At 38.5% G+C, this 26815-nt stretch overlaps 1 protein-coding gene across 15 annotated transcripts in view; it reads left to right on the top strand.

Moving 5' to 3' along the window:
* The window catches only part of ARHGAP20 (Rho GTPase activating protein 20), a 127024-nt gene that overhangs the window by 46445 nt on the left and 53764 nt on the right, over window positions 1-26815 (top strand). Inside the window, exon 2 of one of the 15 annotated variants that reach the window (XM_064577457.1) lies at window positions 15580-15652. The exons of the other annotated variants lie outside the window; for them this stretch is intronic. Coding sequence (XP_064433527.1) covers window positions 15588-15652 — 65 coding nt within the window. The 5' untranslated portion in view covers window positions 15580-15587. The remainder of the gene's footprint in view (window positions 1-15579; window positions 15653-26815) is intronic. 15 annotated transcript variants of the gene reach the window in all.

A 26815-nucleotide genomic window follows, 5' to 3' on the forward strand; every position in this document is an offset into this window, starting at 1 on the left:
AAACTGGAAGTTGTGTCTAACTGCTTGATTGTACTCAAGTCATCGCTCTGTGCAAGAAGACTGCTTCATATCTATTTCATATTGCATTACTTCAGGAGGTGCATAATGTCAGGTTGTCATATGAGGCCAAGGTGATCTGATATCATTTGTAAAGGTGCAGTTAGAAAGTAATCTGTGAGTTAATAGTTTGACAGTTTACCAGATGTCTTGTTCTTTGGGCAAGAATTTGAATTTCGTGTGATCTTTAACAGCAGTAGCTAACTTTTTTGTGCGTTTGTTATCTGCTAAGTGCTTTTAAATACATTTCATCATTTTAACTTCCACAGTGCTATGTTACTCTTAACCATCGCCATTTATAGAAAATTCTAAGCTCGTAGAATATAAATGTTAAGGCACACAACTAGTAAATGACAATTCCGATATTGAAACTCAGCCATGTATGACTCCGGAACCCATGTTATTGACAGTACTGCTTATAGAAAGAAAGGGAGAACTTACACAGAGAATTTTATACATGATGCAGAAAGGAAGTCTCTTGAATATACAGGTGGGAACCCAGAAGTATGAGGAGTGAGCTAAGAAGGTTGTTATCTATGCTTCAGCTACATGACATTACAGGCAGAATTCCTAGCTTAAAAGCAGAATCATACCTAAACTATTCCAGGCAGATGAGAAGCTGTGCTATGTTAAGGATTTCTAGAGGCTATTGTACTACTAAAGAACTCATTTCTCATCATTTTCTATTCTAGAAATAGAATTTTGTTATAAAGTTGCATATATCTGATGCATAGTTGTGGTTACAACTATAACATAAAGTTAAGATTAAGGCAAATACTTAAGTGATTCCAGCCAGAGTTTATATTGGTGGGGGTGAGGGAATGGAGAGAGGAGGAAAGAAACATGCGTCAGTGGAAAAGGAAAGAAAACCATTTACTCTTTTATGATTAGACTTCCAAAGCAGTGCTGACAAATAGTACTTTTTATGATAGTGGAAGTGTTCTATCTGTGGCCAGAAGCTACTGCATTGAACCAGGCAACTTTAAAGGGTCATTACAAAGTCAAGTAGAATTCAGTGTTCCTTTATTGTGCCTCTTCATTTCAGATACAAATATTCCTCTTTTCATACTAGGAAGGAAATGTGGAATCTTAGGAATAACAGGGTTTTAGAATGGGAAAGACTTTTCTAATCATGTAGCTCTTTCCACTAGTCTTTTTATTTTATGAATAAGGAACCTGAGAGTGAGAGAGATTGCATGCCTAAGGTTACCCAGCAAGGGAGTGTTAGAACTAGGGCTAGGGCTAGGGATGGGACCCAGGCTTTCACTGTCCCCACTCTAGCCTCAATTTTTCTTTCCTATCTGGCCTTACGAATAGGAAAGTGGATATAAAAGAGACCCATATATTCAAGTGCAGGACAGTCGTAAAGAGAAAAACAGAAGTGCCTGCTTGTTTTCTAAGGTATTGAAACTAGGTACCCAGAAATGTGAGTGAACTCCCTTAGTTCTGAGAGGAATGACCTTTGGGGAAAGATCAGGATAATTGTCCTTAGCAATTGTGTTCCTGAGACTGTCCCCTGAACCTTGGTGTAATAAGTAGGATGGAGCTATTGTTGATGGGTTTGGATATATTGGCTCTGTGCTCCCAGGTCTAATGAATATTATATGGAAGGAAAAAAAAAATGCTGACCTGCCAACACTCCACAGACCCTCAAGTTAAGCCTCAGCCCTCAGCCCCTTTTAAAAACTGATGGAAGAACTGTTTATCCCTCTTCCTTTCTGCCCTTGCCTTACCCTGTTGTCATTTATTCACTGTCTCTCCCATTCTCACAGTTCCTTCTATAAGCCAGTGACAGTGGGTTCTTCTAACACACCCCTCAGGTAAGTAGATGGTATGCTACTCTATGAAAACAAAAACCTCTGAGGGCAGTGGTCCTCCAGGGGTGGTCTTGAGACCCAGAGCATCAGTATCAACTAGGAATATGTTAGAAATACCGATTAGAGGCTCCACCCCATAGCAAATCAAAAATTCCAGGACTAGGGCCCAGCATTCTGTGTTTTAGCAAGTCCTACATATAATTCGGACACAGCCTAAAATTTGAAAAGTGCAGGCCTAGGGCATTCTCTAGGCTAAGTCTGATTCTCAGAAGTGATTGAGCCATAGCCAGGTAGCATAGCCCAAGGAATGAAATCTATGCAATATAGTGAATTCTTAGCAGCACTAGGGAGGCAATTTCCAGGCCTCTTCGGGATTACTAGATGTCTGGAGACAGCTGCTGCCGGCTCTGGTAGCCCAAGACAAAAGCAAGCAAATAAGAAACAGCAATAGCCTGAGCCTTGGATGTCATATACATGGGCTCTAACCCTTAGTTCTCAGTACAGAAATGGAGTCATTGCTGAGCGGTATATCTGTGTTTCACTATATTTGCATTATGTGAACCTGAGTTTAACTCTGCCCTGTAAGTAAGAATGGTTTTTGAGCACATACTTTTTTTAAATCTGTTTTCCCTCCTACACAGACGTAGTGAAACAGATTAAATTAGTAGTTCTTCCTACTTGCCAGGCATAAATTGTTACTTGCTGCTTCTAGTAGGAGGATCTCTGAGCTACTTTAAAATATGTATTCTGGTTTTTGTGCCAGGGAAGAGATGGGAACTGTAATATATTACGGAAGAAGAGGATTATACTCAGGACACAGAGGCAGTTGTTTTCCTAAAGCAGGTGACCTTCTGGGCCTCTTAAGGTTTCTCAAAAAGTCCCAGGTGACTAGTGCTGCAGAGGATGTGTGGTGCCTCTGCTCTGTGACGGAGAACCGCTGCTACCAGTAGTAACAGCCGTGTGTACTAAGCGCAGATGTGTTCCAGATGTGCTTAGCTAGACCTTAGGTGCATTATCTCATTTAATCCTCAAGACAACCCTGAGAGGTAAGCATTAACCCTTTAGTTTGACAGGCTGGTCCAGTGCAGTTTTAGGGATTAACCACCTGCCCAGAGTCACACAGTCTTGAAGCAGGCCAGCTTTCAAACCCAGGTCTGTCTGAGCCCATGACTTCTGTTCCTATCCTCACCTCCTGGCACTCCACTCAGCCCTGAACCCTGCTGGTTTTTTTACCTCTCTTTGCCTTGAATATACTTCTTTTCTGCTCTTCTCCCTAGAGAACTACTTCAAGACTCAGTTCAATTTATACCTTATGATTGCTTTCCAGGCCAGATTTTCCTGCTTTTCTTCTCCAGCCTCCCCCAGCTCCTCACACTAAATTCCCATCATGATTCTTCATTTGAGCTACATTGTATCTTTCCCACCACACATTATAACATAATCATTTCCTAGGTATCTGTCTCTCTCAATGGCCAGTGACTACCTCATAGCCAAATTTAGTTTCTTATTCTCTTTCCCCATAGCTCCAGCCTACATTTATGTTTCCCTTCTATGATATTCTTAGAATCTTACAAAATTAGAACTGGAATGGACTTATCAAAAAAAAAAGAAGATTTAATTCATATCTTCAAGGACTGAGGGTTTCTTGAAAAAATACTAAGTGTCTGATAACTGCTGCTTTCCTTAGTAAAACAAATACTCAGGACACTGTCATTCCCATCATAACAATGAGTAAAGGCCATGTAATCTTCAAAATTATAACTGTTTTTGAACCCACTGTGAAAACTCAGTTTGTAAGACAACCAATTGAACTAAATTCCAGAGAGTGACAAGCCCTTCTAAGAAAAGATGGACACACAGATTGTTTGACCTTCAGAACACAAAGCGAGTTTACATTCACTTGCGGGCTATTTTTCATGGGCCTCCATTGGTTTTCTCACAAGAAAGATTAGAGGTAGGTCAAGAGGGAGAAAAGAGCCCACCTGAGTGGCACAGGCATGCAAAAGTTGATTGGGTGCCTCCAGGAGACAGGCCTCAAACCGCACCTTCTTTGTCAGAATCTTCTTTCTTATTAAGCAAAAGCCTTAAGCCACCAAGGAAGGCTCAGCAAATCCTTTCACTCCCAGGACCTAAGTGAAGTTCCAGTGCTTCCTGAGGAGGGAAAGAAGCAAAACCCGTCTGCTTCTTGGAGAGGAACTTCTTCCTCACCTACACAACTCACAAATACCCACTGCTTCTGGACCCTCTGCCCTTATAGAAGGGACAGAAAAACCTCTTGGTCCCAGGATTTTGCACCAATAAAAGCTAGAGGTATGCTACCACTGGGGAGAAGCTGGAAACTCTTCTGCCTAAGAGCTGTCACAGATTCAAAGCAGAATTTGGCTGTCATGGAGATTGAGGAGGGGCAGAAATATAAAACCCCACTTCAGAGGCCTGGGTACATAGACTCTGCCTAAATTTGAGACTGACCAGGGGGACTGAGAATCCCACATGCCCCTCCTCCCCCAAGAGCCTAATGCTAAGCAACAAGCACTAGGATTCTGCTGCTAGAGAGACCCCCAGTCCCCACACAGAGCAGGCATTCTGGGACTGCTAAAAGCTGAAAGTAGAGCAGGGACAGTGAGAAAAACTCTAGGCCTCACACTGAGCACAAGGCAACAGTAGTGTATCACTGGAGGAATCTGAGGCCTCTAGTACACTGAGATTAAAAATAGCAACAACAGGGCGCCTGGGTGGCTCAGTCGTTAAGTGTCTGCCTTCAGCTCAGGTCATGATCCCAGGGTCCTGGGATCGAGTCCCACATCGGGCTCCCTGCTCAGTGGGGAGCCTGCTTCTCCCTCTCCCACTCCCCCTGCTTGTGTTCCCTCTCTTGCTGTCTCTCTCCCTCTGTTGAAAAATAAATAAAATCTTAAAAAAAAAAAAAAAAGCAACAACAGAACGCAAGCCCAACTCAATGCCTGACTGAATTGACTCAACCTCTCTTGCTAATGTCCTAACAGAAGAAGAGGCATGCCCATTTCCATGAGTAAATACTGTTTACCTCAGTCCCCATTGTTCTATCACAATGTCCAGTATTCAATCAAAAATTTCACAACACATCATGTAGTAAGAAGGAAACCCACTGTTAAAGCAGTCAGGAAGAGTTTGGGAAGATGGCAGGGTAGGAGGACCCTGAGCTCACCCTGTCTCACATTTACAACTAGGTATCATCCACATCCAAGTAAATAAAAACCAGAGAACTATCCAAAGACCGGCAGAACAAACTCCACAACTAAATATAGAGAAGCAGCAACATCTGAAAAGTTAGGAAGGTCAGAAAGGTGGAGGGAGGCTGCCCGCAGGAGGGAGGGAGCTGTGCACACAGAGAGGGCAGAAAAATGGGCCCTCATATGGGGGAACTCACACAGGGAAAACTAATTCCCATAACATTTGGCTTGAAAACCAGAAGGGTGAATTCAGTGACGTTGTATAACCAGTGGGACTTGGAGCCTGGAGCTTCAAAAGTCAACTGACTGGGCAAGCGGGGAAGGCCAGTGATAGCTGGGCTACTGCCCTTAAAGAGGCAGCAGCCTGCATGGAGAGGCAACACAAAAACGGCCGTTTATACAACACCAGGGGCAAATGGGAGACAGATCTCTTTGTACTGATTTTGGAGTGTGTTGGGGGACTTCTATGAAAACAAGGGAACTGGCGGGTGCCATTTCCCCCCTCCCACCTCCAGTATAAACACAAGGCCATCTGGGAGAGACAGGACTGCACAGACACTTGCTACCTAACCTGGTAGCAGTGTGCCATACCCGTGAGTTCTCCTGAGGACTTGCCCACTTCCGAGCTTTCTAGCCTCCACCCTAGGCTCAAGGCAGATTTTGTTAAAGCCATGCACCTGCAATGCCCAGCCACCACACCCAGCCTCATAACCCCAGCTGCCCTAGCACCTAGCCCCTACCTGCTGCAGCACTTCAGGGGATCTGGCAGAGGACTAGTGGCACAGCGCAAATTTTGCTGACACCACTGCCCACCCCGAAGTTCCCCGGCAAGCACACTGCCCCTACTGAGCTGGCCTGCCTGGCTCCCACTAACACCACAGAGAGCAAACACAGCCCACAGTAGACAGAGAGTCAGTACAGATGACTGCACTGAAAGGCAAAGTGACTCAGACAAAACAGCAGGGTGTAAGCAACGCACATAAGGGCCAGGTCCTGGTGAAAAGGGGACACTGCATGGCAGGGCACTCTAGGACCTCTTCATAAAGTCACTACTTTCAAGAGAAGACATAGCTGACCCTCCTAACACAGAAACAGACACAGACGGGCAGACAAAGTGAGAAGACAGAGCAATTGAACCCAAATTTAAAAAAAAAAAAAGGGACAAGGCCATGGCCAGAGATCTAAGCAAAACAGATATAAGTAATATGCCTGATAGAGAATTTGAAGCAATGATCATAAGGATACTCACTGGATTTGATAAAAGAGTGGAAGACATCTTCCTCAACAGAGAGATAAGGAACAACATAGCAGAAATAAAGGGCTCAATAAAGGTAGTGAGAAACATGCTTGACAGAATGAAGAGCAGTCTAGAAGAAGCAGAGGAATGAATTAATGACCTAAAAGACAAGGTAATAGAAAGTAATTGAGCTGAACAAAAGAGAGAAAAAAGAATTAGGCAAAACAAGAATCAACTTAAGGAACTCTGACTCCATCATACATAACAACATTCATATTACAGGAGTCCCAGAAGAAGACAGAGAAAGAGAAAATTTATTTGAAGAAATAACAGCTGAAAACTTTCCTAATCTAGGGAAGGAAACCAATATCTAGATCCAGAAGGCACAGAGAACTCCCATCAAAGTCAACAAAAGCAGATACACACTAGGACATATTGCAATTAAATTAGCAAAATACCATAATAAAGAAGAAAATTTAAAAGCAGGAAGACAAAAGAAGACAGTAACATACAAGGGAAAACCCATAAGGCTAGCAGGGGATTCTTCAGCAGAAATTTTCTAAGCCAGAAGAGAATGGCATGATATATTCAAAATGCTGAATGGGAAGAACCTCAGCCAAGACTCTATCCAGCAAAGCTATCATTCAGAATAGGAGGAAAGATAAAGAGTTTTCCAGACAAACAAAAACTGAAGGAGTTCACGGCCACTAAACCAACCCTGCAAGATATATTAAAGGGGACTCAGTGGATAGGAGAGACTCAAAGTGACAGTATAAAGGTAGGAAACAAAAAAGCAGTAAAAATGAATAATTCTGTAAAAAAAACAGTCAAGGAATTCATGAGATAAAACGACATAAAAAATGACAACATAGAGGTGCCTGAATGGCAGTCAGTTAAGCATCCAACTCTTGGTTTCTGGTCATAATCTCAGGGTCCTGAGGTCAAGACCTTTATCAGACCCTGTGCTCAGTGCAGAGTCTGCTTAAGACTCTTCCTCTCCCTCTGCTCCTCCCCACCCACACTTGTGTGCACTCTCTCTCTCTCTGTCTCTCTCTCAAATAAATGTTTTTAAAAGAAATGACAACATATACATAAAACATGGGGAGTAGTAGAATAAAGAATGGGTTCAAACTTAAACAACTATCAACTTAATATAGATTGTTATATACAGAAGATACTATATACCAACCAAATGGTAACCGTTTATCAAAAACCACTAATCTTGCAAAGAATAAAGAGAAAGAGTTCTAAATATATCACTAAGAAAAATCAACAAAGCATAAAATAGAGAAAGACAAGAAAGGATCAGAGAAAATCTTCAGACACGACCACAGAACATATAATAAAATAATAAATACATATCTGTCAATTATTATTTTGAATGTAAATGGACTAAATGCTCCAATCAAAAAGTATAGGATGTCAAAATGGGTTTAAAAAAAAAGACCCATCCAAATGCTGCCTATAGAAGACTCATTTTAGACCTAAAGACACCTGCAGATTGAAAGTGAGGGGATGAAGAAACATTTATCTTGGAAGTGAATGTCCAAAAAAAGCTGGAGTAGAGATACTTATATCAAACAGAATGAACTTTAAAACAAAGACTGTTAACAAGATACAAAGAAGGACACTATATAATAATAAAGGGGACAATCCAACAAGAAGATATAACAATTATAATATTTATGTACCCAACATACTCCTAGTACCAAATACATAAAAGTTAACAAACATAAAGGAACTGATTGATAATAATACCATAATAGTAGGGGACTTGAACACCCCACTTACATCAGTGGACAGATAATCTAAACAGAAAATCAACAAGGAAACAATGGCTTTGAATGATACACTGGAACAGATGGATATAACAGACATATTCAGAACATTCCATCCTGAAACAACAGAATGCATATTTTTTTCAAGTGCATATGGAACATTCTCCAGAATAGATCACATATTAGGCCACAAAACAAGCCTCAACAGATTCAAGAGCATTGAAGTCATACTGCACATCTTTTCTGACCACAACGATATAAAACTAGAATTCAACCACCAGAAGAAGTCTGGAAAGACCACAAATACATGGAGGTTAAATAACATGCTACTAAACACTAAATGAATGGGTCAACTAGGAAATAAAAGAGAAATAAAGTACATGGAAACAAATGAAAATGAAAACAGTGGTCCAAAACCTTTGGGATACAACAAAAGTGGTTCTAAGATGGAAGTTTATAGCAATACAGACCTACCTGGAGAAGCAAGAACAATCCCAAATAAACAACCTAATCTTACACCTAAAGGAACTAGAAAAAGAACAACAAACAAAACCTAAAACTAGCAAAAGGAAGCAAATGATAAAGATTAGAGCAGAAATAAATGATATACAAACTAAAAAGGGGGGCACCGGGTGGCTCAGGTGGTTCAGCAACTGCCTTCAGCTCAGGTCATGATCCCCGGGTCCTGGGATCGAGCCCCGTGTCGGGCTCCCTGCTGAGTGGGGAACCTGCTTCTCCCTCTCCCTCTGCCCTCCCCCCCCAGCTCATGCTTGCTCTCTCTCATGCGCTGTCTCTCTGTCTTAAATAAATAAATAAAATCTAAAAGAAAAAAAAACTAAAAACAACAACAAAACCACAATAGAACAAATCAATGAAACCAAGAGCTAGTTCTTTGAAAAAAATCAATAAAACCGATAAACCTCTAGCCAGACTTATCAAGTACAAAAGAGAAAGGACTCAAATAAATAAAATCACAAACGAAAGGAGAAATAACAACCAACACCACAGAAACACAATTATAAGAGAATATAATGAAAAACTCTATACCTATAAATTGTACAACCAAAAGAAATGGATAAATTCCTGGAATATAAACTACCAAAACTGAAACAGGAAGAAAAAAACTCGAATAGACTGATTACCAGCAAAGTAACTGAATCATAATCAAAAACCTCCCAACAAACAAAACTCCAAAACCAAATGACTTCACAGGTCAATTCTACCAAACATTTAAAGAAGAGTTAATACTTACTTTTCTCAAACTATTCCCCAAAAAAAGAAAAAGAAGGACAACTTCCAGATTCATTCTGTGAGGCCAGCAGTACCCTGATACCAAAACCAGATAAAGACACCACTAAAAAACAGAACTACAGACCAATATCTCTAATGTTCATCTCTGATGAACACAGATGCAGAAGTTTTCAGTAAAATACTAGCAAACTGAATCCAACAATACATTTAGAAAAATCATCCACCACAGTCAAGTGGGATTTATTCCTGAGTTGCAAGGGTGGTTCAGTATTTGCAAATCCATCAACATGATACATCACAGCAATAAGGAAAGGATAAGAACAATAGCATTTCAGTAGATGCTAAAAAAGCATTTGACAAAGTATAACATCCATTCGTGATTAAAAACCCTCATCAAAGTAGGTTTAGAGGGAACGTACCTCAGCATAATAAAGTCCATATATGAAAAAACCATAGCTAACATCATCCTTAATGGGAAAAAACTGAGAACTTTTCCCCTAAGGTCAGGAACAAGACAAGGATGTCTACTCTCACTACTTTTATTCAACATAGTACTGGAAGTCCTAGCCACAGCAATCAGACAACAAAAAGAAATAAAAGGCATCCAAATCAGTAAGGAAGAAGTCCAATTTTCACTACTTGTAGATGACATGATACTCTATAGAAAACTCCACCAAAAAACTGCTAGAACTGATAAATTCAGTAAAGTCACAGGATGTAAAGTCAATGAACAGAAATCTGTTGGATTTATATACACCAATAATGAAGCAGTCGAAAAAGAAGTTAAGAAAACATTTATAGTTATACCCAAAATAGTAAGATACCTAAGGAATAAGTTTAACCAAAGAGGTGAAAGACCTGTACTCTGAAAACTGTAAAACTCTGGTGAAAGAAACTGAAGATGATGCAAAGAATTGGCAAGACATTCCATGTTCATGGATTGAAAGAAAAATATTGTGGGGCACCTGGGTGACTCAGTCAGTTAAGTGACTGCCTTCAGTTTAGGTCATGATCTCCAGGGTCCTGGGATCAAGCCCTGTGTCAGGCTCCCTGCTCAGCTGGGAGTCTCCTTCTCCCTCTCCCTCTGCCCGTGCTTGTACTCACTCTTTCTATCAAATAAATAAAATATTTCAAAAAAAGAAAGAACAAATGTTAAAATGTCTATAGTATCCAAAGCAATCTACACATTTAATGCTAACAGCACTTTTCACAGACTGGAACAAATAATTCTACAATTTGTGTGGAACACAAAAGACCTCGAAGAGCCAGAGCAATCTTAAAAAGCAAAGCTGGAGGTATCACAATTCCAGACTTCAAGTTATATTATAAAACTGTAGTGATCAAAACAATAAGGTACTGGAACAAAAACAGACACATAGATCAGTTGGACAGAATAAAACACCCAGAAATAAACCCACAGTTATATGGTCAGTGAATCTTCAACAGAGCCGAAAGAATATCCAATGGGAAAAAGACAGTTTCTTCAACAAATGGTATTGGGAAAACTGGACAGCAACATGCAAAAGAATGAAACTGGACCACTTTCTTACACCATACACAAAAATAAACTCAAAATGGTTTGAAGACCTAAACGTGAAACCTGAAGCCATAAAAATTCTAGAAGAGAACACAGGCAGTAACTTCTTTGACATCAGCTGTAGAACTTTTCTCTAGATATATCTCCTGAGGCAAAGGAAACAAAAGCAAAAATAAACTATTGGGACTATATCAAAACAAAATGCTTCTGCACAACATAAGAAACAATCAACAAAACTAAAAGGCAACCTGTTTAATGGGAGAAGATATTTGCAAATGACATATCCAAAAAAAAGGTTAGTATCCAGAATATATAAAGAACTTGTACAACTCAACACCCAAAAAATAATCCAGTTTAAAAAATGGGCAGAAGATATGAACATGTTTCTCCAAAGATGGCCAACAGATACATGAAAAGATATTCATTATCCCTTACCATCAGGGAAATGCAAATCAAAACTGCAATGAGATATCACCTCATACCTGTCAGATGGCTAAAATCAATGACTCAACAACATGTTGAGGAGGATGTGGAGAAAAAGGAACCCTCCTGCACTGTTGGTGGGAAAGCAAACTGGTAAGCTGCTGTGGAAAATATTATGGAGGTTACTTAAAGTTTAAAATAGAATTACCCTACAATCCAGCAATCACACTGCTGGGTATTTACCCAAAGAATAGAAAAACACTAATTCAAATGGATACATGCACCCCTATGTTTATAACAGCATTATTTACAATAGCCAAGATATGGAAGCAGCCCAAGTGTCCATTGATTGATGAATGGATAAAAATGTATATACACACACACAATGGAATATTATTCAGCCATAATAAAGAATGAAATCTTGTCATTTGCAACAACATGGGTGGAGCTAAAGGGTAATGCTAAGTGAAATAAGTCAGAGAAAAACAAATACCATATGATTTCACTCATATGTGGAATTTAAGAAACAAAACAAATGAGCAAAGGAAAAAAAGAGAGACAAATCAAAAAACAGACTCTTAACTATAGAGAACAAACAAATGGTTACCAGAGGGGAGGTGGGCAGGGGGATGGTTTAAATAGGTGATGGGGATTAAGGAGTGCACTTGTGATGGGCACTGGGTGATGTATGTAATTGTTGAATCACTATATTGTACACCTGAAACTAATATAAACCTGTATGTTAACTAAAAATAAAAACTTATTTTTAAACAACAACAACAAAAAGGGCGAAGCAGTCTACCAGACTGAAATGAACTATATATTGGAACTTTCAGGCAGGAACATTTAAACAACTGTGATTAATATATAAAGGATCTAGGAGCACCTGGGTGGCTCAGTCGGCAGAGTATGGGACTCTTGATCTTGGGGTTGTGAGTTCAAGCCCCAATTTAGGCATAGATATTACTTTAAAAAAAAAAAATATATATATATATATATATATAAAGGATTTAGTGGGAAAGATGAACAGCATTCATGAACAGATGGGAAATAGTAGCAGAGAAATGGAAACTATAAGAGAGTCAAATGGAAATCTTAGAGATAAACATTCATACCAAAGATGAAGAATCTTTTCAATAGGTTTATGTGCAGACTTGATGCAGCTAGGGAAAGAATCAGTAAACATAAAGATCAATTAATAGGAATTTTCCAAAGTAAAACACAACAGAGAAAAGTGTGAGGCATCCAGGAACTGTGGAACAGTATCCAGTGGTCTAACATACAGGTAATTCGGTCCAAGAAGAAGAGAGAGGAAAATGAGACAGAAAAAATATTTGAAGATTATTGTCAAGAATTTTACAAAATTAATGAAGGTGCTCAGAAACTCTCAAGCTGAATAAATAAAACCCAAATCATCCTGCACTGGTAGTGGAGGGAGAATATCCAAACAGGGAGGGAAGGCCACAACTCTCAACTCAGTCTTATCCCTTGTCTTCTGAACACCATGGAAGATCTCTCCCAGGTATCACTGATACCACTACACTGTCAATTTAAGACTCTAGCCCAAGTGTAAATATAAGGGTCTTCCCTTAGTACCAGCGTCACAGCCAAGGGAGACTAAGTGGGATTACCTAAATAAGACATGAGACTGCATTTCTCAGTGTGTCAGTGTAAATGAGAAACATTACTCCTCTCAGATGTTCAGCTGGGGGGAAGAAACGTTTTTCATCAATTTCACTGTGTTTATAGCACAGTAAAAGCTTTGTAAAATAGGGAAGTAAAGAAACCCCTTCAGTCTGGTGTTTCCCTCCGGTTTCTTTTTCCTGATAATGTATATCATGTCATCATGGAACATAAACAGGACAGGCATTTTGTTGGTCTCATCGCTTAGAACGTTGCCTAGCAAATGTTAATTTATTCCACAAATATTTAAGTGACAACTATATATCAGGCACTTTTCTGGGCATTTGGGTAGATAGCTGTAAAGTCCCTGCTTTCATGGAGTTTACCTTCTAGTGGGGGGATGTGAATAGCAAAACACACCAACAAATGAGATTATTAAAAAGTAGTACCTAGGGGCCGCCTGGCTGACTCAGTCAGTAGAGCCTGTGACTTTTCTTGGGGTCGTTAGTCCCAGCCCCATGTTGGGTGTAAAGGTTACTTAAAAAAATAAATAATAGGGGCCCCTGGGTGACTCAATCAGTTAAGTGGCTGCCTTCTGCTCAGGTCAGATCAAGCCCCGCATCAGGCTTCCTGCTCAGTGGGGAGCCTGCTTCTCCCTCTCCCTCTGCTCCTACCACTCTTATGCGCCCTTGCACACATGCTCTCTCTCTCACTCTCTAATAAATAAATAGAATCTTTTTAAAAAAAAATAAATAATAAGGAAAAAAGGAAAAAAAGTACCTAGTATGAGAAGATAAAAGGGAGGGAGTGACTAGGGAGGATAGTCAAGGCAGTCTTCCCTGAGCTGGACACCTATTAACATCCCAGAGAAGATACTCAGAGAAATGCTGGGCCCTACGGGAAATAAAGACAATAACATACCATTAGAAAATACCATTTGTAAATTAGGACTTGTTCTTTCCTCCCTTTCTTCTGGTCATCTCAGTGCCAACCTCAAGGAACTCTTTTATAAGGCACCAGATCCAAGAAAGAGTGAGAAGGCAGAGCTGGGCACTCTCACCCAATTCAGAGACCTGCTTCTTCCCAAGTCACTAAACCCGACAGGATCTACCACCTTCAAAAAAGACCCATGACTATAACAGACATAATAAGATAAGCATTCATCATCATAATTCATTTGGCAAATATTTTATTTCCTGTGGCCAGGCACTGCTGATAGCACATCAGTGAGCAAGACAGAAACCCTTGTCCTCAAGGAAGGCAGGGACCCTGATTTTGTTCTGAATATTTGGGACACATTAAGGTCTGGTTCTAGAAGAGATGTCCTGTCCCCTCTCCTCCCCCACTACCATCACCACCCTTTTGTTTTCTTCTCTTTCCAAAGGTTAAATCTACTTAGCTTCCTGATTATAAAAGGGAGAATAGAGTCTAGGCAACTCAAATGTAGTAAATTCGACTCAGATTTTGTGGAATACTAATACTAACACTTCACATAGCTATCCAGAGTTAAGGTTAGTGGAGAAGCTTTTTCTGAACAATCAGGAGAATGACACTTCCACTGGAATTTAATCATGTTCTGCTTGAAGGTTTATTCTCAAATCTTCTCAAAACTCCAAGATTCAGAAACCTCTGGAGTTTATTTCCAATGTAATTTTATTGGGAATGATAGAAATGGTAGAGCACTTTCTCACTAGTCTCTCTTCCCAGCAAGGCCTCTATGACAGGGCATATTGCTTTAGCGCTTGTGTTGAATGGTCAGAGAAAGCACCTCAGAGCAGTGCATTAAAATTTTCACAGTCTGGAAATAAATCGGGCCACATGTGTGTCTGCTCAGCTCTACCAACACAGATGCAATGCGTGCTTTTTGCTTTGTTAAGGCAATGATGTCATTTTAGCTATGTGAAAAATGACTTAAAATGTGGTTTGGTTTTAGTTGAGCTGTCAATTTTTATTTTGTCTAGCTTTAAATATGTGAATTTCATACTTTAACATGCACCAGCGGTTATTTGTAAGTATCCTATTTATTACTAACATTTTTAAAGACTTAGAGGAGAATAAAAATTAAGCATTTATTTAGCATTAATTTATGATCATTGTGATTAATTACTCTCTTGATAACTTGAACATGAGGGAAAAATTTTTTTTGAGAATGATGAAACGATTTTTAATATGATTTTAATAAGATGGTTCCCCATGAAAAAAAATCAATATAAATAAATAAAAAGATGGTTCCCCATGACTGTAATCTGTTTGGAGAGTAATGTTTCTTGTGTTTCTTTAGTTTGAGTTTCAGTTCAGTAAACATTTGTTGAGTATATGCCAAGCTTTGTATTTTGTAAGGAGCAAAATTGAAAGATTTGCCCTTGTGTCAGGGGTTAGAATTTCAAAACCATGCTGGGCATCCCAGTACATGCTTTTGTACATGTGCACACAGCCCAAATCTTTGAGGGGGTGAGTTTGAGTTAGAGTCTGTTAACTTGGGCAAGAGAGACAGTTGGCTTAGGTTATTTCTAATAGCTTTTAGCTTTTTCTCACTTTTTGGAATGCTTTGATCACTTGAAAAAAGCCCTGCCACTATGAACTAAATTGTGTGAAGTCAAATATTCATCTTTCTGGAATTCTACTCCCCTCCTCTTTTATTTTTATTTAGGAGCAGTGATGGAAAAGAATTCCAGAAATAGAGTGGCATGGATGTCAAGGTTCGACTACAATCACAGAATAAGGTAGAGAACAGGAGCAAATAATCAAATAGGTCTGCCTCCACTCAAGGGAGTTAGTTCTGTTCTTTACGCACTGCTCCCCTGGCTCTTGGAACCATGATAATCACCAGCCGGAAGCCACCCCTGCCCTACTCCAGCTAAAAAGTATTAGTACCAATGCAGAATCAGAGCAGAGTGGCTTTGGGGTTTGGTTTTGGTTTCTGAATGATCCAGATAAATTGGGGGATTTCTCCACTTTACTTTTTTTTGTAGGTGGAGAAGAAACTAAGGTTGTTTTGTTTAGCAATTTATTCAGCAAACATTTGAGGCCTCTGTACTAGCCACAGTTCTAGAAACGGGATTAGAAATAAGACATGGAGGGGCGCCTGGGTGGCTCAGTCGATTAAGCGTCTGCCTTCAGCTCAGGTCATGATCTCAGGGTCCTGGGATCAAGCCCCATGTCGGGCTCCCTGCTCAGTAGGGAGTCTGCTTCTCCCTCTCCCTCTGCTGCTCTCTCACTCCACTCTCTCTCTCTCAAATAAATGAATAAAATCTTTAAAAAAAAAAAAAGAAGAAAGAAGACATGGATCCCACCTTGATGCACAGTATAAAGTGCTCACTGGGAAACATGGCATACAGATACAAAATAAGTAGAGGACATAAGTAATATATAATTAAGTGCCACGTGGCATATTTGTAGTACGTTCTGTCAGCAAATAGTTACAATACCTATCATGAGTCAGATACTACTGATATACCAGGATCCTGACATTTTTTTAAAAAGATTTCATATAGTTTCTGTGTTTAGAGAGAAGGAATATTCTGTTAATTATTTAAACATAAACAAATTTTTCCTGTTCTCTGTGTCCTTTTTGCTAAATATTTGTTAATACCTTTTTTATTGTGACCTATTTTAGCCAGAAAAATGGAAAAATTTTTCTCATTTATTATGAGAAAAACAGTACAAAAAGTATTGCCCGAACTGCTGCTTCTGCCCCAAATGTAATGCCTAATCCAAAGCCTACTTGCTTTGGGCACTGAGAAGCCATTGTTGCAGACTTGACTGTGCAATGAGTAGTTTTGTGACCTTTAGCAAATCGCCTGATCTTTTTGTGCTGAAGTTTTTCTCTATTGTCCAAAACCTAACTCTCCAAAGGACTCAAATCAAATGCTGACTCCTCTGTGAAACTTTTTCTGATCTCTCGTCTTCCTAGCCCATCTGTCTTCCCGCTTCACTCCCTAGTTGTCTTGAAGGACACTTTCTGACTCCTAAACTCCCTCAATATTTGGAGTTGTACCTCTTTTCTGTGACATTATATCTTTTTTATATCTAATTACACTGTGTTCAACACATCGAGATGCCAGTCAACACACGCCTGGTCAATTTAGAGGATTTTTTGTGTTTGATTTCTTGTTTGGTGACAGATGTTAAAATTGTACTTTAGATAAAAGGACTTATTTAAAATGCCAGGCTTTTCAAGTGCTATGTTACATCATAATTTCATTCAGATACTTGCACCAATGGTGACAGTCCCAGGTGAAAAGGATTAGTAACTGGTAAATAGTTTCTTATGCAGTAGTAAATATAAAACTTGTTTTTCTTTACCGTTTAAAAAAACGTTAGCACATTTGTTGACAGTATATATTGTGTATGTTCTACATAAAGCTTTTATTTTATGGCTTGGGTTTACTTTTGTTTGAAATTGGAAGGTATGTTAGAATTTGAATGCTTTAAAAGGTTAATAGTGTCAACATTAGATTTCCCAGTATAGGCTTGAATGAAACACTTGAGATATATTAAGTCGGCCCTAACTCAAACAAATTAAAACATCTTTTTAATATGTTACTGTTTTTATTCTACAATAAGTGAATTTTACTACAGTAAAATAAACAACCAGGTTATCTGGAAAGCTCAGTTACTTGAACTTTGGGTACTTTTATCAAAAGGGAAAAATGAGAATATTTTATTGCAAGCCAGCAGCAGAGATTTACTTATTTATTTATTTATTTATTTATTTAAGATTTTATTTATTTATTTGACAGAGAGAGACACAGCGAGAGAGGGAACACAAGCAGGGGGAGTGGAGAAGCAGGCTTCCCGCTGAGCCTGGAGCCCGATGCAGGGCTCGATCCCAGGAACCTGGGATCATGACCTGAGCCGAAGGCAGACGCTTAACGACTGAGCCATTCAGGTGCCCGAGATTTACTTATTTAAAAAGCATTTCAGAGGTGCCTGGGTGGCTCAGTCGGTTAAGCATCTGACTCTTGATTACAGCTCAGGTCATGATCTCAAGGTTATGGGATTGAGCCCCACATCGGGCTCCATGCTGAGTACGATGCCTGCTGAAGATTCTCTCCCTCTCTCTCTGCCCCCCCCCCCACCGTGCACCCTCTCTCTCAAAAATAAATAAAAATTTAAAAAATAAAAAGCATTTCATGTTATGGTATGGGACTTACGCGACCATTTCTTTTTCTGGAATTATAACTACTGGTGTCCTTAACAATTTCTAAATCCTATTTTCTAGAATTCAGTCACCTATTTTGATTGAGTTTGGTAGACAGAAAATGTGTTCAGTCCTAAAGGTTGAATAAGACGGCACCCTAGGCTTTTCGGTAGTTATTCAAGTCCTTTTCATGTACCTAGTCATTTTAAAACATATTCTTCTCAAAAACTGAAATGTCTGTCAAAGAAAGTTCTGACATCTTTTTATAACATACTAATTCTTGACTTAAACACCGATTTTGTGAAAAACTGCTAGTGTTTGATAGAAGTTACTGCTGCTAAGCACAAGAAAGTATGTTTTGCATTCTCCAAGGGAAGGTACTTCTTAGCACTGTGAGGGAGAAATTTCTGGAACATATGAAATTATGAGATAGCTTTTATGTTCTATTAAGCTTGGTTGCTTTATCTCTTACAATGAGAGAATACTCTTGGAGCTTTGTGATAGCCCTCCCAACTAATGACCAAGGCCATTTTATTAGCACTTCCTTGGGTTTAGATACATTTTTATGTGTTTCCAATTTTATCTGGTATCTTTTTAACAATTTTTTTGTTTTTTTGCAAAAGTTGAATTTGCTATTGGACAAGTTAGAGGGTGACTCTGCAGAATCATCAGTTACAAAAAATTTGATGTTAACCAGATTGGGATCCTTTCTTCATGAATGCCCACCAGAATTGCTCTTGACAGGGTCACTGGTGAATGCCATAATGGTAGGTCCAGTGGTTAAATCATCTTCCTTGACATTGGCATTGGACGCTCCAGTCTCTCCCTTCTTCCTTGGGCTTCTTGGTGCTATTTACTGACAGCCAGTTCATTCTACTTTGCTAGTTTCTCCTTCTTTACAAACTTCTAAATGTTAGTGGGCCTCAGGGCTCAGTAATTGAGCCAATTCTCTGTATTAACTCCCTAGATGGCCTGATCTCTTTCATAGCTTTAAAATCTCCATTTTGACATCTAATAGGTATTTCAAACTTAACATACCCAAAACCAAATTCCTTATCCCCACCCCTCCTCCAGTTGCTTACACCGGAAATCAGTCTATCATCTAATCCTATTAAGGTCTACCTTTGAAATATATCCAACCACTTCCATAGCTGCCAACCTCCATGATTTCTCTTCTAAGTTACTACTTTTCAGAAAGCCTCTAATGAGTTTTTACTTAAGGAAATTTAGCCAACTCATAACTATTAATTCTTTTAAATTTTCTTTAAGCAAGTACTACATGCTTCCACTTTTGTCTTCCTCCATCCTGTTCACCATATAGGTCCTGTCTCTTTGTTCAAACCATCCCCTCTTCCTGACTCACTCCAATGAAAGGTGAAATTCTTTCCTGGCCTCTGGCTGCTTCACTGGCTTATATCCCTAGTGTCTTGAATAGTGCTTCATGCAGTGTAGGCAGTCATTAATATGTGAGTATAAGCAAATTATTTATAAATATGGAATAGGATTTGGGATTTAAAAAATAAAGGTTAAACTTCATCAAACAGTTTAATTATTTCAATGTAGAAAAACAACACATTGGATTAAAATATTCCTTTAATATTGAACTTTCTATTTAGCATCCACTAAAAAAATTATTTTCTCTTTTATTTCCCAAATTGACTTAATTTGAAATAAAATTATCAAGACCAAGAAGGTGCTCAAAAATTTATTTCAAAACCTCCCGAGAGTTTTTTCTTTAAGAGACTTCAACTCATTGCTGCAATTTTCTTTAAAAAAAAAAAAAGGCTTAAAGTAAGTATCTATTGTGTGGTTTTTTCTTTCTGTAATATATTATGTAGGTATTTTGGTAAAATAGTAAAGTTTCCTATCAAAGGCAACTCTTCTCTGTTAGTTCCAAACCAACTAATTGATTCACCTCACTTATGTATCAACCTGAATATTAACATTTTGGCCTAAGTGAGCTGGAGGTAGCAGATAACTTAAGTCTGCTCTCTCTGCCCTTTAGGATACTACCTAAAGGGCAGACTTTAGGTTACTACCTTGAGGACTTTCTAGTTCACAGGTATATAATATGATATTTCTTAATTTTCTAACTAGAAGTTATCCAATGATATTTTTTAACTTTAGCAGATCCAGAAACTGTAGTTAGAACTACCTTTAATCAGGTATGATTCTTTTGTTCCTTTCAGTGTACCATTATTATTACCTGAACCAAACTAGTCGAAGTACTAGAGTGCCCAGCCAGCATGTTGGTAACTTGGTTCATTGTTGAGTCAGTAAACAAGCTAACATAGAACCATATCACACTGTAATCACTACACATAGAAATTTCCTTGAGTAGCTTAAATATGGTCAGCATTCTCATCTGATTCAAGAATTTGACCCAAACTGATTTTAGTTGATAAATAAGATATACAGTATTGTTAGTCAACAGGCCATATAAGTGACTAAATTTAAAGGTTTCTCCAGTCTTTAGTTGGAATCTCTGTTCCTGCTGATTATTTCATAATCAAATAGGATTGTTCTCAAAGAGTTGCTATTTTCACTGCAGTGCTCAGTGTTCTGAAGCCCAGGTTTTTGTCTACTTGGGCTTACATCATTGTGTATCATTTGTATGCAAACTGGGTTGTTTTGTTGTTTTTTAAGCTCTCAGAGGCAATGCTCCTGTGATCTTGTTCTCTCCTTTCTTATAATGCCTTGTCACGTGCTTTGTACTAAGTGAATTCCTAATAGCTGTTGTTGAGCAACTTCTGTGTCAACTTTCTGTGTCTTTAAAGCAGTTATGTAGTTTAGTCCCTTTTTTGGAAGTAATATCTCTTTGTGTGTGATCGTGCGCTGGTAGTGTAACTCTTTATCACTGTCCTCCCAGGTCCTTCACTCTCTCCTTTCTTATTCTTGTTCTGTCTTTGCTTTTGTAATGTTTATGTTTTCCTGACTCTTTAAATATTAGCATTGTTGGCATAAGATTGTTGGTCTCGTTATATCACTTTTGCTGCCTGTTCTGATCAGAATTTTGATAATTTAAAAGTTCTCCCTTTTGTTCTTCTTGCTTTTAAGGCCTTGCTCACACTGTTTATCCAGCCATTCTTCTGTCTACTCTACAAACGCTTATCCTAACTTCGTTCATTTTGATCTTGATTATCAACATCATCACTAGGCTCTGAGGTTCTACAACACAAAGTCAGAGTTCAGACCGTATAATATGAGCTACAGGATGCAGCAGGGAAGTGAATTTGAGGTGGACATGATGCACAAATTGCATGCAGCCACATCACATTATCATCTATGTACAGTTTTCTTCAGTAATTTGAATGTAATTTTTTCTGGATGATGACTGTTGAAATGTAAATAGGCTTTCCCATGTTTTATCCTGTCAGTAAGACCGCTAATCGCTTTAGACTAGATTTTCTGAAAATGTGCTTTTAATGTTACCTGTTTGAGATGAATATCTAATGGACAAATTCTTATTGCTGAAAAAGATAGAATTTTGATGTTGATAGTAGGTTTTGTGGCTTCCTTTCAGTAGTCCTGTCTTTTTGTTCTAAATTGCTTCTGGACTAATTCTCTTAAGACTCACAAAGGTTACCTTTTACACAGGCAATATGGAGAGGTCCAATGTGAGATATCATCAACCGGTTAGGTTAAAATAGATGTTAGAACTTGAAAGCTAGGTTAATAAATTGGGATGACTCTTTAGACAGTGTACATGCCCTGATCATTGACAATGTGTGTCAGAAGATTGATGAGATAGAAGTAAGAAGTGAGTAGTATAGATTAAAGAAGGGAGAGCAAGGAAGTAGGAGTTCATTACAAACTATAGGAGAGGTTGTGAGTATCTAGACTCAGGAGATTTTATTTTTTATTTTTTATTTGAATACCCTTAAAAGATAAAATGTGATTGTATGTGGAGACCAAAGAGAGAAGAGTCAAAAGTATGGGCCCTCACACTGCTGATGGGAATGTATAATCACATAGCCACTGTGGAAAAGAGTTTGGCACTTTCTCATTAACTTAAACAATTACTGTATGACCCAGAAATTGCACTCCTGAGTATATACTAAAAAAAAAAAAAAAAGACCCCAAAATAGATGTTCAGATAAAATATGTACATGAACTTTTAAAGCAGCACCATTCACAATAGTCATAAGGCGGAAAAACCCAAATGACCATCAACTAATGAATGGATCGACAAATGTGGTCCATCCATACAATTGAATATTATTTGGCAATGAAAAGGAATGAAGTACTGACAGATATGGATGAACCTGGAAAACATGATGCCAGGTGAAAGAAACCAGACACAAAAGGCCACATATGATGGGATCTGAAATATCTGGACTAGGCAAATCCATAGAGACAGGAAGAAGTTTGTCACTGCCAGGGACTGGGTAGAGTGGGGAACAGGTAGTTCCTGCTTAATAGGTACAGGTATTTCTTTGGGGATGATGAGAATATTGGGAACTAGATAGTGGTGATGGTTGCACAACACTGTGAATATACTAAATGCCACTGAATAAAACATTTTAGAATGCTTCAAGTGACAAATTTTATCTTGTGTATAAATTAATCATGATTTAAAAAAAAAAACTAAAAATTAAGCTAGTTGAAAAGACAGTAACACTAAGGCTTGAATCACAGACTTAAATGCTTTCAGGTCCCTGGGAGGTGCAGTAAACAGAAAAAAGTGGCAAGAGAGGGAAATGTGGTGAACTGGATATTCAAAACCAAATGTTTTTGAAACCTCTGGGTGGGCCAGATAAAATGATTGTGGACTGTGGTTTTCAACCTCCGCTACAAAGGGAACTGAGCAAAAATGATGGGTGATGGCAAGACCGTGGCTGACGGTAGAGCCAGACTCAGAGTTTCACAAGAGTAGAGGATAAATCTAAGTGGCCTACCCCATATCTTCACCATTTAGCCCGATGCCTCGCCGACACATAGAGATGCTTAGCAGATATGTGTTAGATGAAAAATAAAAATAAATAAATAAAGGCTGGGTGCTGAGATTATATTCTTTTCTTAGTTCTATCTCTTATCTCACCCCCATAACTAATCAATTTGCAAATTTGCACAGTTTGTAATTTTAATATCTCTTTGATATGTTTTTTTTCCCTATATCTTCTGTCCTTTTCTTGCTGCCAACTCAGGTTCATGACATTTCTTGCCTAAGATTATTGCAGTAAATTCCTAAAGGTCTCTTTTCCTCTAAGCTTGCCCTCATCCGTTTTCTTCGGCAAATTACAAAACACCCTGTCTTGCTTAAAATCTTTTGTGCTTTCACATAAAGTCTAAATGTGATCCGTAATATGGCCCCTTCCTCATGTGCCACTCCTCCTCTCAGGCCTTCATCACTCTGGTCTTTCTGAACTTCCCACAGTTACTGCCCCAAACCAGGCATGTTTGCTGTGCTCTTCTTCCTACTTAGACTGCCCTTCAGCCTTCAGTGGTCAGCCTATCCTTTAAGACTTTGGTTCCTCCAAGAAACTTTTCTAACCAATCCAGTCTCAGATAGGGACTCCTATTGTTGTCCCTCTCTGTACCCCCAGTCCTCTGAAGTTCTCTTACTGCACATACCTCACTAGTTTGTCATTGTGTTACTTGTCTGATATAGCTGTCACGTGACTAACCCCCTGCCACCAGGGACCACGACTATCTCCAGCACCTGGTGCATGGCAGGCATGCACCAAAGGCAACCCTATCACTGTACAAAGAATCAATTTATTATACAGTAGTCATAGACCCAATACATGTTGAATGAGAATATTTCAGAGGTACAAGGCAGGATCTAAGTGCTAGATATCACCTAAGAGATACCAATCAAGAGTTCAACTGAAAGAAAATTTTTATGGAAGAGATGACATTTGAAATGAGCGGTGACCATGTGCTAGGCTTTGAGGTTATCAAGATCCTACCTAGTACTTGCCATCATAATTACTAATTAATTATCACTTACAAATATAGACATTTTCAAAAAGTATTCTGAATTTTAGTTTCTCTTCTTCTGTGATTTAAGATGAAACACCACCACCTCTAAAACTGTACCTAAAAGTAAACTCACTTTTACAATGAGCCTTAGTAATAAATATTAAGAGGTATTACTGTGGCCAAGTTTCGTGAAAGCTATTATCTAGTTTTAGTAAAACATTACTAAGATTCTAAAATTCCTTTTTGCCTTTTAGAAATGACTTCACAAACCTATTTGAAAATAGAATGTTAATATATAAGAAACCGGCAGCAGGTTAATTCTTAGACTCAGCTTGTATTTGTTAGATCATCTTAGAGCTCTGTTAATTATAACTTGTAAATCCTAATCAGGCTATATTAAGAGGCTAAATAGAAGGTTACAATCTTGCCCTCCTCCCCATTTCCATACTCTAAAAGACTAAAATAAACACATCTACATTGCACTCAGAATAAAAATAAACACTTCAGAGTCACATAATTGAGAAATACATTTTTAAGTAGGAAACACTGATTAAGATTGTAATTTTAAAAACACAAAGGTTATGTGTGCTTTTGTTTCCTTCTAGGACAGATTTTTTTCATTTTAAATTATGTGAGTACTGAGATGTTTATCTTTACTCCAGACTACTGCATGAATGTTGGTTGTATTTTTTTTTAACCAATGCTTAGCTTGCTAAAGTCGTGAGGTATCTCTTGCCATACTTATATGTGGATCTTCAAAATGACAGACTGCCGACATGTATATTGATAAATCCACAATGAAAAAGAAAAATATTTTAACTTCATTTTGGATTCTCCCCCATACTACCATCTACTTATTTGAAAGTGTTGTGAGGTGGAAAGTGAGTTATTATGTATGAAAATCCTTTGGAGTTGCTTTAAAATGCAAAACATTTTTTTTAAACAATAACCTAATTAAATTTTGGCCTACACTAACCCCAAACAAACAAACAAACAATTCTAATTCCCTAATTGTTTCAGATTAGTCTTTATTTACGAGCATTTAAATGATTTAGAACTATTGTTTAAACCAGGAGTCATCAAACTATGGCCCAGACAAGCAGCCTGTTTTTGCAAATAAAGTTTGATTGGCTCATAGCCACACGTGTTCATTTAGGTAGCTGACTAAGTTGACAGCGGAGGCCATATGGCCCACAAAGCCTAAACTATTTATGGTTGCAAACTTTGAGTAATAGTTTAAGGATCCCTAATTTAAACTATACTGCTATCTGATGGTTTATTATTTTTTTAATTATTTATTTGAGAGAGAGAGAGAGCATAAGCCGAGGGAGGGGCAGGCAGAGGGAGAGGGAGAAGCAGGCTCCCACCGAGCAGGGAGCCCAACATGGGGCTCGACCCAGGACCCTGAGATCATGATTTGAGCCAAAGGCAGACACTTAAGTGACTGAGCCACCCAGGCGCCCCTATCTGATGGTTTATAATTATAATTAAAAAGCAGTTACTTATTGAACTTAAAACCAAAATGCAAAAGATGACCTTTCTCCTTGCAAAGCTTTTCTGTCTGGAGATAGAGAAACTAAAGCTGTGTAAAATGCTATCTGTGTTAACCATTCCTTCATCGATTCATTGCTTGCTAGCCTTGTCCTTGCTCAATTTTCATAACAGCAAGTGAAATTTTGTTCTTTTTTTCTATAAATTTGAAAATTACTACATAATAAAAGATGCCATTATGCCTCCTCCCACTCCCCATCCCAAAAGAATTTGAAATAGAAATGATTTTTCTCTATGATGGGCCTTTTCTCATTGCCTAATTCCAATCTGCAGTATTAAACAGAGAAACTCCCTTTCCCTTTTCTTTCAAAGGACTCTGATTGGTTTACTGTCTTTGTTCCCCATTTATACATCTCTTTAAATTACATACAGTATGTGCTTAATTAGTATTTAGTGAGCATAATGGCTTTCACTTCCTCAGAGAGTTAACTGTAGCCTCAAAACTACAGGAAATGATGGAACGGCTCTCAGAAGTTCACCTTACCTGAAGTAGAAATATATGCCACTAATACTTCGAATACAGAGTTGTAGACTCTTAGAATGTTAGAGCCAGAAGGTGTTACAGAGTTTTGGACAGCAGTGGTTCTCAAGCTTCAGCGTGCATTAGAATTATCTGAAGAGCTTGTTAAAATACAGACTGCTGAGCCAGCCCTCCCAAGTTTCTGATTCCTTAAGTCTGTGGTGGTCCTCAGAATTTGCATTTGTAAGAAGTTACCAGTTGATGCTGATGCTACTTGTTGGGGACCACACTTTGAGGATAATTGTAACAGAGAACAGATGGCTGACCACTCAGATATTATCTCAGAGAGCCCTCAGTTGTGTAGTATACCCAAGGGAGAACAGACCCTGTGACCCATACTGTTCCAACCCAAGAAACATGGATAACCGAGAATCTCCGCTTTTTGTGGCTATCACCTGAACCAGATACTTGGGATGACAGGACATGGCCTCTTATACCCTGTACTTTGATGGAGACTCTGACAAATTCTTGTTCTTTGAGCTCCATTAGACTAATAAACATTTTTCAGTTCTTATTGCTATTTTTGTTATTATGTCTCTTGGTTTTTATTTTATTTCAACTCTGACTTGTTTCCCTGAGGTGACTCTCAACTATGCTTATCTCTGTATTTATAAACTGTAGGTTAGGGTTGCTTGCTAACCATATCCATTATCTGTTTCCTTCTCATCAGTAATATTAATTCCACCTTTTGAGTACATGTTTTTATACTTAGTCTGGTATACAGATTATAAAAACTGTTTCAAGATC

The sequence above is a fragment of the Mirounga angustirostris genome, unplaced genomic scaffold, assembly GCF_029215605.1.
Source record: "Mirounga angustirostris isolate CCGP_5_RB_7025 unplaced genomic scaffold, mMirAng1.0.hap1 SCAF_13, whole genome shotgun sequence".
NCBI lineage: Eukaryota > Metazoa > Chordata > Mammalia > Carnivora > Phocidae > Mirounga > Mirounga angustirostris.